Genomic DNA, 13,835 nt, shown 5'->3' on the forward strand with positions numbered 1-13,835 from the left:
TAAACCAAGATCGTAGTTCAATGCGCTGTCCGTGATGAGAGTTAATGCCTGAAATCAGGTATTCCCAGTACACTCTTGACACTGTAGATCCTGGAATATTTAATACCCTATCTACACTCCTGGAAATTGAAATAAGAACACCGTGAATTCATTCGCTTGACACATTCCTGGGGTCAGATACATCACATGATCACACTGACAGAACCACAGGCACATAGACACAGGCAACAGAGCATGCACAATGTCGGCACTAGTACAGTGTATATCCACCTTTCGCAGCAATGCAGGCTGCTATTCTCCCATGGAGACGATCGTAGAGATGCTGGATGTAGTCCTGTGGAACGGCTTGCCATGGCATTTCCACCTGGCGCCTCAGTTGGACCAGCGTTCGTGCTGGACGTGCAGGCCGCGTGAGACGACGCTTCATCCAGTCCCAAACATGCTCAATGGGGGACAGATCCGGAGATCTTGCTGGCCAGGGTAGTTGACTTACACCTTCTAGAGCACGTTGGGTGGCACGGGATACATGCGGACGTTCATTGTCCTGTTGGAACAGCAAGTTCCCTTGCCGGTCTAGGAATGGTAGAACGATGGGTTCGATGACGGTTTGGATGTACCGTGCACTATTCAGTGTCCCCTCGACGATCACCAGTGGTGTACGGCCAGTGTAGGAGATCGCTCCCCACACCATGATGCCGGGTGTTGGCCCTGTGTGCCTCGGTCGTATGCAGTCCTGATTGTGGCGCTCACCTGCACGGCGCCAAACACGCATACGACCATCATTGGCACCAAGGCAGAAGCGACTCTCATCGCTGAAGACGACACGTCTCCATTCGTCCCTCCATTCACGCCTGTCGCGACACCACTGGAGGCGGGCTGCACGATGTTGGGGCGTGAGCGGAAGACGGCCTAACGGTGTGCGGGGCCGTAGCCCAGCTTCATGGAGACGGTTGCGAATGGTCCTCGCCGATACCCCAGGAGCAACAGTGTCCCTAATTTGCTGGGAAGTGGCGGTGCGGTCCCCTACGGCACTGCGTAGGATCCTACGGTCTTGGCGTGCATCCGTGCGTCGCTGCGGTCCGGTCCCAGGTCGACGGGCACGTGCACCTTCCGCCGACCACTGGCGACAACATCGATGTACTGTGGAGACCTCACGCCCCACGTGTTGAGCAATTCGGCGGTACGTCCACCCGGCCTCCCGCATGCCCACTATACGCCCTCGCTCAAAGTCCGTCAACTGCACATACGGTTCACGTCCACGCTGTCGCGGCATGCTACCAGTGTTAAAGACTGCGATGGAGCTCCGTATGCCACGGCAAACTGGCTGAAACTGACGGCGGCGGTGCACAAATGCTGCGCAGCTAGCGCCATTCGACGGCCAACACCGCGGTTCCTGGTATGTCCGCTGTGCCGTGCGTGTGATCATTGCTTGTACAGCCCTCTCGCAGTGTCCGGAGCAAGTATGGTGGGTCTGACACACCGGTGTCAATGTGTTCTTTTTTCCATTTCCAGGAGTGTATTTTCGAAGGGGAATGTCGCATGCGTCTATCGCCAACAACCATTCCGAGTTCAGAGTCTTAATTTCCGTCGTGCTGCCATAATCACGTCTGAAACCTTTGCGCATGAATCATCTAAGGGGTACAAATGACATCTCAGCCAATACACTGACCTTCTCTACCTTGTGTATGCGATAGGGTCGCCAACCGTATATGTGCATATCGCTATCCAATAACGTCGGCAAGCCCAGTGTGTATCACTAACGAATTTCGCCAACGAAAAGATTTTCTTTTTACATTACCATAGTTCAGTAGTAACTAAATCTTCTTCTCAAGTAGTAAAGACAGAGAACTATGAAAAGCAGACATTTACGGAATAAATCCTTTCTTTATTACCAAACTATGGAAAAAACCGAAGTTATTCCTCTCCAGTCAGAGAGAACTCGCACCAGTCGTGGTTGTTTGCTAACAAGATCCATTTATAAATCCAAAAGAAATTTAATTAACTCTGTTTGCTTTCGCTTTACCGAATGTTGCTCATTAATTTATGACTGTCTGCTTGTTTTATATTATTTTTCGTAATTTGAGAATTAATTATGAGTGTAATTACTCTGACATTTACATGATAATTCACCCTTTTTGTGTCTCTGACCTTAATAGCTATTAGGACCGTCTCATAGCCCCTTCTTTTCTGCATATTATTACGTCTGATTAGAAGATCGAGGTGAAAGTTATATTTTACTTCTGAATTACGAGATCACATTTTTAAAGTGTACATTCACGGCCTTCGAGCTCCACTCTGTTCGCCGTATCTATTAAAAATTTCACTAACAAGTCTCATCCACTTCAGGTGTTGTCTGTATAAGAATACTCATCACAAGAAATGTATTACTGCTGTTTTTGGGTAATCGAAGCAGCGTTTTCTTTAAGTTTGAATTAACGCTCTCTCTAGTTCTTCTATAGTTCTTCAATATCACTAGAGAAATAGGTAATTTGACTGTTTCTAGGCTGCATTTAGTATTAATGAAGTCACACAACAACTCTATAACTATCCAATGAACAGTTTAGTAGCCTCTGTTTCACTCTCACTTTGCGATTGAGTCTTTCTGAGCACTTAATTCAAACTATCTGTAACATATCAAACATGAAAAAAGAAACAGTAATATGTTCCACTTGATAGTATTCTGGCAGTGGTCAGCAGCCACAAACCGGATGATGATCGGAAATACTACCGATCAAACGCTATTCCCTCTCAAACATCTACACAGTTCGCTCGGGTCATTGTTGATTCAAAGATCAACTACTGACCACTCTGATTTTTCTCCATCAATTATTCGTTTACCTGCATTTTCTCATACTTCGAAAATAACAATAAATTACGGTTTTTGCGAAACGTAGCGGTACGATATTTTCTGTAGTGGCTCGTGCTCAATAAGTCGAGCAGCAGTTGCGTGCTGCGCACTGCAGTGCTCTTTCGATAGCAGAACAAACCGACACAAGGCTGCCATACACTAGCTGCTACCGAGCGAGCTGGCGCAGTGGTTAGCACACTAGACTCGCATTCCAGAGGACGACGGTTCGAACACGCGTCAGGTCATCCTGATTTAGGTTTTCCGTGATTTCACTAAATTTCTTCAGGCTAATGCCGGGATGGTTCCTACGAAATGGCACAGCCGACTTCCTTCCCCATTCTTCCTTAATCCAATGGGACCAATGACCTAGCTATTTGGTCCCCTGCCCCCGAATCAACCAACCAACCCACTAGCTCCGAAGAAATTTTTATCTATATTATACATATTCGGCGTTTTTCCATTTTCCGTGTAGGTAGATATAAACGTGCCAGTTTAGTATGGTGATGTTAAATTCTGTCGTATTTTCACATGTATATCTCTCGTTGCTGTGGCTACCTGCAAACCTGTATTTACCTTTGACAGCGAGTTTAGCAAAATCAATACCCGTTCGTAATTACAGTAGATGTATCTCATGTTATTGTAGCACATCACGATACATACGTTTCTCCGCTTTAATCTCCGTTCGCTCTACATGTTGTCAAAGTCCATTTGAGTTAAGCTAATTAATATCCCATTTTCACAAACATTTTCGTTCGCTAAGCTCTCCAGAGGTTCCCTTCCTAACTGGATTGAGGGGTGTGGGGGGGGGGGGGAGGGGGGGGGTTAAGCAAGGTTAAGCTCTCTTCAGGTCCTACGTTACTCGTTCGTGTTTACAAAAAAAATGTCAAAATTATCATACATAATCTCTCCAATTACAACTTACCATGTCACTTCCAAATTGAAACGTCATTCTAACAAATATTCCACTGCAATCTGTTTTCATAGATTGCAATAGTAAGAGCTAACTTCACTGTAAATGAAATGCGACAAATCTTGAAAATGCTGCTCGTTGCTAACTGTATCGCGAACGAATTGACTTTACTTTTCCACAAATTTTTCACAGTTGGGTAAAATCTCTTTACCTCATAGTAGATTCAAATATTTCACGAAACTTTTTTTAAAGCAAATCAAAACTTTTCATAGAAACTTTTCACATTTCGTGATAATTTTATGTCACTCTCCTCGTACAACGTGAATCACTAACGTAAGTAATGACGACTAGTGGTATTCATTATATTGTATCACAACAGTCTTGGCTCTCCACAATTCTTTTTTTCCCAAAAATGGTCGCAGTCGGGAGTCGATGCGCAAGCGACCATCTTCTTTCCCGTTTCCGTCGAGCGGATTGTGAAGTTGACCAGAAACTCTTACGGCTCACTGTGTAGATGCAGACTGCCGCATCGTCGCTCATGTAACGTAGGGAAAACAACATCGTTTTTAGACACCGTATAAACAAACACCTCACAATCCACAAACAAGAAAATATTTAACAGCTACACTTACCAGTTAAGATCCGCTTATCCTTTGCGCTGACCAACAAATCTATTGAGGAACTTTCTTGTCCCACTAAAAGCTGGAATCTGGCCAGGAAAGTAGTTTTAGTAGGAACTGATCAACAGATAGAGCGGATTGTGCTCATTTTACCACAATAAGCTTATTTTCTCGTACAGTTTAAGTGACCTTGCATGATATACTAACCTATTGAATCGACTGCCGATCAAAAGCTCAACTACTCTGAAAACCAATTCTTAACTAGAGCCATAACTGCGAAAAGACAATGGAATAGCGTTATTAACACTTTTAACAACAGTAACATTTTAGGTTGTGAACGTCTGCTAGCGACTAGCTTTGATGCTGGGGACGTCCATTAACATCTAGAGCACGTCCACACAACTTGCTTTCATCCTCTTCGTGTCGACAATTCCAAAGCTTGTCAGTTACTCGTATTTCCCTACTGCATTATCATAAAATTTTACGCATTGAACAATATATGAAAGAGGGTAAGTTTCCAATAATCGATAACAACAAAATCAATCCACATAAAGGCTACCTGTATCGGTTGCCGTTTTTGTAGACTTTTAGCCGTCCTGCTCTAGGATCTGTCATTGCCGCACTGTTTTTCAATCTGTACATAAGGGACATGCCAGAAACTGTATCCAGGAAGTTCGCTACGCATGCTGTTGCATTTCAAAGAAAGCTCGTAGCAGCCAGTATTTCTTTTTTTTTCCATCAGTCTTCTGGTAGTTTGATGCGGCCTGACACGAATTCCTCTGCTGTGCCAACCTCTTCATCTCAAGGTGGCACTTGCAATTGTAACCTGTGTGCATTTGCTGGATGTATTCCAAACTCTATTTTCCTCTACAGTTTTTTTTCCCTGTACTGGCCCTCTAGTACCATGGAACTCATCCCCTAATATCATATCATCCTGTCCCTTCTCCTTGTCAGAGTTTTCCACAAGTTCCTTTCGGGTTCTGCGCAGAACCTCATTCCTTACCTTATCAGTCTACCTAATTTTCAACATTTCTCTGTAGCAACACATCCCAAATGCTTCGATTCTCTTCTGTTCCGCTTTTCCCACAGTCCATGTTTCACTACCATACTATTCTCTGCTCCGAACATACGTTATCAGAAATTTGTTCCTCAAATTAAGGCATATGTTTCATACTATTAGACTTGTCTTGGCCTAATCAGACAAAAACCAGAGTGACAGCTTTCCACCTCAACAACCGCTTAGCAAACCAGCTGCTAGAAGTCACCTTCTGTAGAAAGAAGTTAAGAACCCTCACCTTAAGTATCTCGAAAACACACTCGATCGTTCGCTGTCATTCACAACTCACCTCACGTAATTTTCAGACAAGTTAAATACCAGAACAAATTTATCCGGAAACTGGGTGGAACTTCTTGGGGGCTCTCAAGATACTCTCCGTACAGCGGCCTTGTCTCTTGTACAATTTGTGGCTGGATTTTGCGCACCAATATGGTACAAAGAGTGTGCATGTCAGTAATATGGATGATGATTTCGGCTATGCCATGAGCATAATTCCTTGAATGTACCTTATTTTATCCTGTTGTTTCATCGAATGACGCAGTGGGAAACTACACTGGTGTCCAAAATTAAAACAACACACAGATATTTTGCAAGGTTGCGTTTATTTTTCCACGCAGCAGTATCAACAGGTGGTAGTAAAATAGATACAATGTAAAGTATACAATACGCAATCAACTGCAACATATATAATGGAAGACAAAACTGTTCTTCATTTTTTCCAACTTAACGGATTTGTACGCACATTCTGACAACTGCTTAATGTGTTCAGTATGGGATGTGACCATCTCTGATACCAATAGAGGCCTGACAGTGGCGGGACATGTTGTGAATGATTTCATCAATCTTATGTTGAGGGAACAACGCCCATTCTTCCTGAAGAGCTGCTCTCAAGTCGTGGAGAGTGGTTGGTGGATGCTGACGTAATGTAACCAGTCTCCCTAGCGCATTCCAGACATGCTCTATCGGACTCAAATCGGGAGAGCGAGCAGGCCACGCCATGCGTGCAATATCTTCCTTTAACAAAAAACCATCAAACAACAGGGCTCTACGATGTCAAGCATAATCATCCATCAATACGAAGTATGGGCCCACAGCACCTCACAACAACCGCGCATGAAATCCCAAGATCTCCTCACGGTACCTGACGACAGTTAAATCTTGCAGATTCACCCGTACAATTTCATGAAGAGATGTTCTAGAGATAAACATAATCCCTGCCCACACCATTAGTAATACTTCTGTTTTAATCTGCAGTTCATACTCAATAGATTGTGGTCAGATTTGCCTAAAATAATTGCATAAAGGCAGTAAATCTTCACATAAAATACTCTTCCCAGGATAAGGACATAACTTTTATGATCGGATTGTGAACGTAACTGATCTTCAGATGTCCGCACTAGAACAAAGGATTGCAACAGACCGAACACACTGAGCTTATTGTAAGATATTTTTAAAAAAGTGCTATAGGTGAAGTTAAGACAGCACGTAATTTAGCTTAATCCGAAAGGCTTTTGATTTACTGGTGTAATTGAAGGTGGAAAATGGGTCCATCTTGACACCGCACAGCCAAACCTGCATTGCAAAACAGTTGTTAAAAGTATAAATGTTCCAAGGAGGCTAAAATTTTCTGTATGTTGGGAAAATAATGACTTTTTTCGGGACCTATACACTATTACCTACGTTAAATACTCAGAAAAGGATAAAAAGTATCTACATTACGCAAAATTATTGGTCTCTTGGTGAGTTTAAGTATTGTTCTGAAATAGAGCAGACTAAGATATATGTTCTGATACATTCTGTTGCATCAGGACAAGACTTTGGTCATATACGTCATTCCGATGGGACAAGCCCAGTCGCAAGGGTTCCGAAATACGCTGGTGTCCAAAAGTAAAGCAACAAACTGCTATTTCCTCGTCCTGTGTCTAATTCACGATATAATCATACAAACTGTCAGCAGACGTCGTTACGATCGTGTTGTGCACAGAAGATGGTATTGCGATCAACGGACAACCACGCTAACGATGTCGCCAGGGCACCTACCAAACGCAGTAGTGTTTGCCGGAAGTCGCACATCCACAGTCGCTGTGTACACAGTCACATACAGTGCCTATAGACTCTCTACTGTGGAGGTCTATAGGAAGAATGAAAGCAGGAGAGTCGGAAACTGATGTGGCCCGATACTTTATTTTTCATTCTGTTGTTTCTCGGATGAGGCGACAGGTTATAGAGAACGAAAATTTATCCTGGAGACGAGGACAGGGCCGACCATGTGTGACATCAGAAAGAGAGGACCATTATTTGGCTGTAAGGACACGACGGTGCTGACGTAGTACTGCATTGCAGCTCGCATCTGACATCGCAGCATCCCAACGGCGTGTTGTACCGAGGCAAACGGTGTACAGAAGCCTCCAGTAGAGTTGCATTTATTGTTGGAGACCTGCTTTCTGTTTACTTCTGGCGTGTCTTTACGGAAGGGAACATCTAAAGTGGAGACTTCAACATGCCACCTGGACGGTGGGACAGTGGGCCAATGTTATTTTTACAAATACAGAGTGTTTCAAAAATGACCGGTATATTTGAAACGGCAATAAAAACTAAACGAGCAGCGATAGAAATACACCGTTTGTTGCAATATGCTTGGGACAACAGTACATTTTCAGGCAGACAAACTTTCGAAATTACAGTAGTTACAATTTTCAACAACAGATGGCGCTGCGGTCTTGGAAACTCTATAGTACGATATTTTCCACATATCCACCATGCGTAGCAATAATATGGCGTAGTCTCTGAATGAAATTACCCGAAACCTTTGACAACGTGTCTGGCGGAATGGCTTCACATGCAGATGAGATGTACTGCTTCAGCTGTTCAATTGTTTCTGGATTCTGGCGGTACACCTGGTCTTTCAAGTGTCCCCACAGAAAGAAGTCACAGGGGTTCATGTCTGGCGAATAGGGAGGCCAATCCACGCCGCCTCCTGTATGTTTCGGATAGCCCAAAGCAATCACACGATCATCGAAATATTCATTCAGGAAATTAAAGACGTCGGCCGTGCGATGTGGCCGGGCACCATCTTGCATAAACCACGAGGTGTTCGCAGTGTCGTCTAAGGCAATTTGTACCGCCACAAATTCACGAAGAATGTCCAGATAGCGTGATGCAGTAATCGTTTCGGATCTGAAAAATGGGCCAATGATTCCTTTGGAAGAAATGGCGGCCCAGACCAGTACTTTTTGAGGATGCAGGGACGATGGGACTGCAACATGGGGCTTTTCGGTTCCCCATATGCGCCAGTTCTGTTTATTGACGAAGCCGTCCAGGTAAAAATAAGCTTCGTCAGTAAACCAAATGCTGCCCACATGCATATCGCCGTCATCAATCCTATGCACTATATCGTTAGCGAATGTCTCTCGTGCAGCAATGGTAGCGGCGCTGAGGGCTTGCCGCGTTTGAATTTTGTAAGGATAGAGGTGTAAACTCTGGCGCATGAGACGATACGTGGACGTTGGCGTCATTTGGACCGCAGCTGCAACACGGCGAACGGAAACCCGAGGCCGCTGTTGGATCACCTGCTGCACTAGCTGCGCGTTGCCCTCTGTGGTTGCCGTATGCGGTCGCCCTACCTTTCCAGCACGTTCATCCGTCCCGTTCCCAGTCCGTTGAAATTTTTCAAACAGATCCTTTATTGTATCGCTTTTCGGTCCTTTGGTTACATTAAACCTCCGTTGAAAACTTCGTCTTGTTGCAACAACACTGTGTTCTAGGCGGTGGAATTCCAACACTAGAAAAATCCTCTGTTCTAAGGAATAAACCATGTTGTCTACAGCACACTTGCACGTTGTGAACAGCACACGCTTACAGCAGAAAGACGACGTACAGAATGGCGCACCCACAGACTGCGTTGTCTTCTATATCTTTCACATCACTTGCAGCGCCATCTGTTGTTGAAAATTGTAACTACTGTAATTTCTAAAGTTTGTCCGCCTGAAAATGTACTGTTGTTCCAAGCATATTGCAACAAACGGTGTATTTCTATCGCTGCTCGTTTAGTTTTTATTGCCATTTCAAATATACCGGTCATTTTTGAAACACCCTGTATATGCGTCACTACAGATATTCGGATTTAGGTTATGACATGTTCAATATGCCTGCCATCATTGGCGAAATTCTGCATGACACGCTGAAGGGTCGGAACATTGATCTTGTCAATGACATCCTGAATGACTGTTTTCAACTCAGCATTGGTTTTGGTGTTATTGCTGTACATTTTGTCTTTAATATAGTCCCACAAAATGGAGTCTCACGTGTTCAGAACCGGAGAATATGGCGGCCAATAGAGGCCCATGCCAGTCGCCCCTGGGTACCTCAGAGCCAGAATGCGGTCCTCCAGGGTGCTCCTCCAGGACAACAAACACACTCCTGCTTCGATGGGGTCGAGTTCGTCTTGCATGAACCGCATCTTATCTAAATCAGTGTCACTCTGGATAATGGGGATGAAATCATCTTACAAAACCTTCACGTACCGTTCGGTAGTCACAGTGCCATCAAGGAATATCGCACCAATTATTCAGTGACTGGACATTGTACACCGCACAGTTACCCATTCAGTGTGAAGAGAATTCTCGATCGCGAAATGCGGATTCCCAGTCCCTTATTGATGATCCCACCCAGATGAAAGCAGGGCACGTCGCTAAACCAAACGATGCGCATGCGCATACTAATACCTATTGTGCCCCGCGGCCAACCGTGCGGTTTGGACGTCATAACACAAACCGTTTAGAAATTATAACGATTTAATTTCATATAGTTCAGTAACGGTCACCTTGCATGTAGACTACATACGTGAAACACAATGACTGTGTTGAAAAGAAACATTTTTATTTTCCAGCTTTTGGTCACCCTAATGCATTCCGTATCTGTTTAGATTTCCTGGAAAGTCGTAATCAAGTGATATGTTTAAAAAGAAAGAAAAAAGCTGTTAGTACAACGATAAGGAACTAAATTACGAGCTCATACTAACTTCTATACGCAACTGGCACGCTCTTGAATGCGTTACATAGTCATTCGTCCAAAGGATGTTCTCAGCAGTACACATCTTAAATCGCATAATACAAATAACACGACCGCCTCTGTAAGCTCACTTATTTTCTTGCGACTCTTAAATCATAAATAATTAAATAACTGTTTCAAACAGAGAAATAATTACACATGCATATGCTCACTTACGAGTAGTTCGATTTTTAAACTTAGCTATGCTGCATGAGTTCTGTTATTGTACATCAGTCCACTTTTTAACTTATTCCGCTTTTCAGTGATTAAACGCCACATTTACGGTAAAGAGTGAAGTATAACTTTTCTGGAATCACTGTTCACCTTGTTGTTGGAGAGCGGCAAGCCACGTGTTGTCTGTTGCAGACCCCCTACTACTGGCCCTGGCAACACCGCATGCCGGACAACGTGGAGTACGCCATCTACCTGGCCAAACGCACACTACGCAACAAGCAGCGCCACGGGCTCGAAGACTACGAGCTGGTAAGTGTCTGCCTTCAATTCAAGCCTCCTAAAATCATTAGCGAGACACTTTTACTAATACAATTTCGTAATTTTGTTGTTGTGGCCTTCAGTCCAGAGACTGGTTTGATGCAGATCTCCATGCTACTCTATCTTGTGCAAGCTTCTTCATCTCCAAGTAACTACTGCAGCCTACATCCTTCTGAATTTGCTTAGTATATTCATGTCTTGGTCTCCATCTACGATTTTTACCCTCCACGGTGCCCTCGAATACTAAATTGGTGATCCCTTGATGCCTCAGAACATGTCCTACCAACCGACCCCTTCTTCTAGTCAAGTTGTGCCACAAATTCCTCTTATCCCCAATTCTGTTCAGTAACTCCTCATTAGTTACGTGATCTACCCATCTAATCTTCAGCATTCTTCTGTAACACCAAATTTCGAAAGCTTCTATTCTCTTCTTGTCTAAACTATTTATCGTCCATGTTTCATTCCATACATGGCTACACTCCTTACAAATACTTTCATAAAAGACTTCCTGGCACCTAAATCTATACTCGATGTTAACCAATTTTTCTTCTTCAGAAACGCTTTCCTTTCAATTGTCAGCCTACAATTTCATAATACGTTTCACAAAAATATTCTGAAATTCCTAATATTTTGTTGTGCTACACAGATCACTTCCGTGCGTATGTCAGAAAACATCCTGTCACGTCAGAAAGAGAGTGGCTCCCAGCTTTGGAGGTAATTACCCATCTGAGAGCTGAAATTAAATTTTCTGAGGACGAATGAAAAAAGTATTCCAACATGTTTCGGTCACAGAAGTAAATAATCCTTAAAAGATCATTAATATTATCACTGTTGACTGTGTACTAATTACGTAAGTTACCTGTGATTAAATTATTTTTTTAAAAATATCGGCATTAAAGTGTGGCACAAAGTGATGGAAGTTCGAGCTTGCGAAGCGAATGTATGAGCAACATCATCATCATGTAGTCTACCCACTGCAAACATACTTCGTAACATTTGTGTATTACATTAAGACTGAGACTGGGCGCTTTACGTAACCTTCAAAATGGCATCTGTAACAGATGTGTGTTCCAAGCAGAGAGTTGTCACTGAATTTCTTTTGAAGGAAAACCAGAATATAGCAGATATTCATAGTCGTTTGCAGAATATGTACGGAGACTTGGCAGTCAACAAAAGCACGGTGAGTCGTTAGGTGAGGTGTCTGTCATCATCGCAACATGGTCGCGAAAACCTGACAGATCTCCATCATGTTGGCTTATCCACACAGCTATGACTCTTGCAATGTTGCAACGGACGGACACTGTCATTCGAGGTGCTCAACGGATCGCAGTCAAACAACTCGCTGCTCAGCTGGGCGTCTCTGTTGGTAGTGCTGTCACATTCGTCCACCAGTTGGGGTACTCAAAGGTGTGTGCCCGCTGTGTTCCTCTCCGCTTAACGGAAGATGATGACAAAGAGCAACGAAGGACCGTCCATGCAGAAACGCTTGCAGGTTACGAAATTGATTGTGGCAATTTTTTGTCGACTATCGTTAAAGGTGATGAAGCGTGGGTTCATCACTTCTTGGTTCACTTTATAGGAAATACAAAAAGTTAGTTATATGTGGTGACTTCAATATTAATTGTATAAGTGATTGTGCAAGGAAGAGGATGCTGGTAGACCACCTTAATTCATATAATCTTATGCAATCCGTATTCTTTCCAACGAGAGTGCAAGGGAACAGTAGAACAACCATAGACAACATTTTTGTTCATTCCTCATTACTAGAAGGGCATTCTGTTAGCAAAAAGGTGATTGGCCTTTCAGATCATGATGCACAAATTTTAACTCTAAAAGATTTTTGTGCTGCAACACGTGTTAAATATAGTCATCAGCTGTTTAGGAAAGCTGATCCAGTTGCTGTAGAGACCTTTGTAAACCTTATCAAGGAACAAGAGTGGCAAGATATTTATAGCGCTGATACAGTAGACGATAAATATAATGCTTTTCTCAAGACTTTTCTCGTGCTCTTTGAAAGTTACCTTCAGCTAGAACGTTCAAACCAGGGTACTAGCACAAACAGGCAGCCTGGGTGGCTGACTAGAGGGATAAGAATATCTTGTAGAACAAAGTGGCAATTATATCAAAACGTTAGAAACAGTCAAAATCTAAATGCAGCAGCCCATTACAAACAGTATTGTAAGGTGCTTAAAAATGTTATTAGGAAGGCAAAAAAGTATGTGGTATGCAGATAGAATAGCTAAGTCTCAGGATAAAATTAAAACCGTATGGTCAGTCGTATAGGGAGTGGCTGGTCTGCAGAGACAGGTCGAGGATATAGAATCAGTGCGTAGTGGGAATGTCCGTGTTACTGATAAGTCGCATATATGTACAGTATTTAATAATCACTTTCTGAATATAGCAGGTGAACTAAATAGAAACCTAGTCCCAACAGGGAATCATATAGCGCTCTTAGAAAATAGTGTTCCGAGACTGTTACCTGAAATGCTCCTCCATGATACTGACAAGAGGGAGATTGAGTTAATAATTAAATCACTAAAGACCAAGAACTCTCATGGATATGACGGGGTATCTAGCAGAATATTGAAGTATTGTTCTATGTATGTTAGCCCAGTACTTAGCCATATATGTAACTTTTCCTTTAGGAGTGGTCGGTTTCCTGACTGATTGAAGTACTCGGTAGTGAAGCCACTTTATAAAAAGGGAGACAGGGATAATGTTGACAATTATAGACCTATTTCTATGCCATCGGTGTTTGCTAAAGTTATCGAGAAGGTTGTCTATGCAAGGTTACTGGAGCATTTAAATTCACATAATTTGCTGTCAAATGTTCAGTTTGGTTTTAGAAATGGTTTAACG

At 43.1% G+C, this 13,835-nt stretch overlaps 1 protein-coding gene across 1 annotated transcript in view; it reads left to right on the forward strand.

Annotated features, from left to right (window-relative positions):
- The window catches only part of LOC126171413 (regulator of G-protein signaling 11), a 189,723-nt gene that overhangs the window by 53,900 nt on the left and 121,988 nt on the right, over positions 1–13,835 (forward strand). The window contains exon 5 of the mRNA XM_049920801.1: positions 10,851–10,967. Within this exon, the coding sequence (XP_049776758.1) occupies positions 10,851–10,967 (117 nt within the window). The remainder of the gene's footprint in view (positions 1–10,850; positions 10,968–13,835) is intronic.

This window comes from Schistocerca cancellata, chromosome 1 (assembly GCF_023864275.1).
Source record: "Schistocerca cancellata isolate TAMUIC-IGC-003103 chromosome 1, iqSchCanc2.1, whole genome shotgun sequence".
Classification (NCBI taxonomy): domain Eukaryota; kingdom Metazoa; phylum Arthropoda; class Insecta; order Orthoptera; family Acrididae; genus Schistocerca; species Schistocerca cancellata.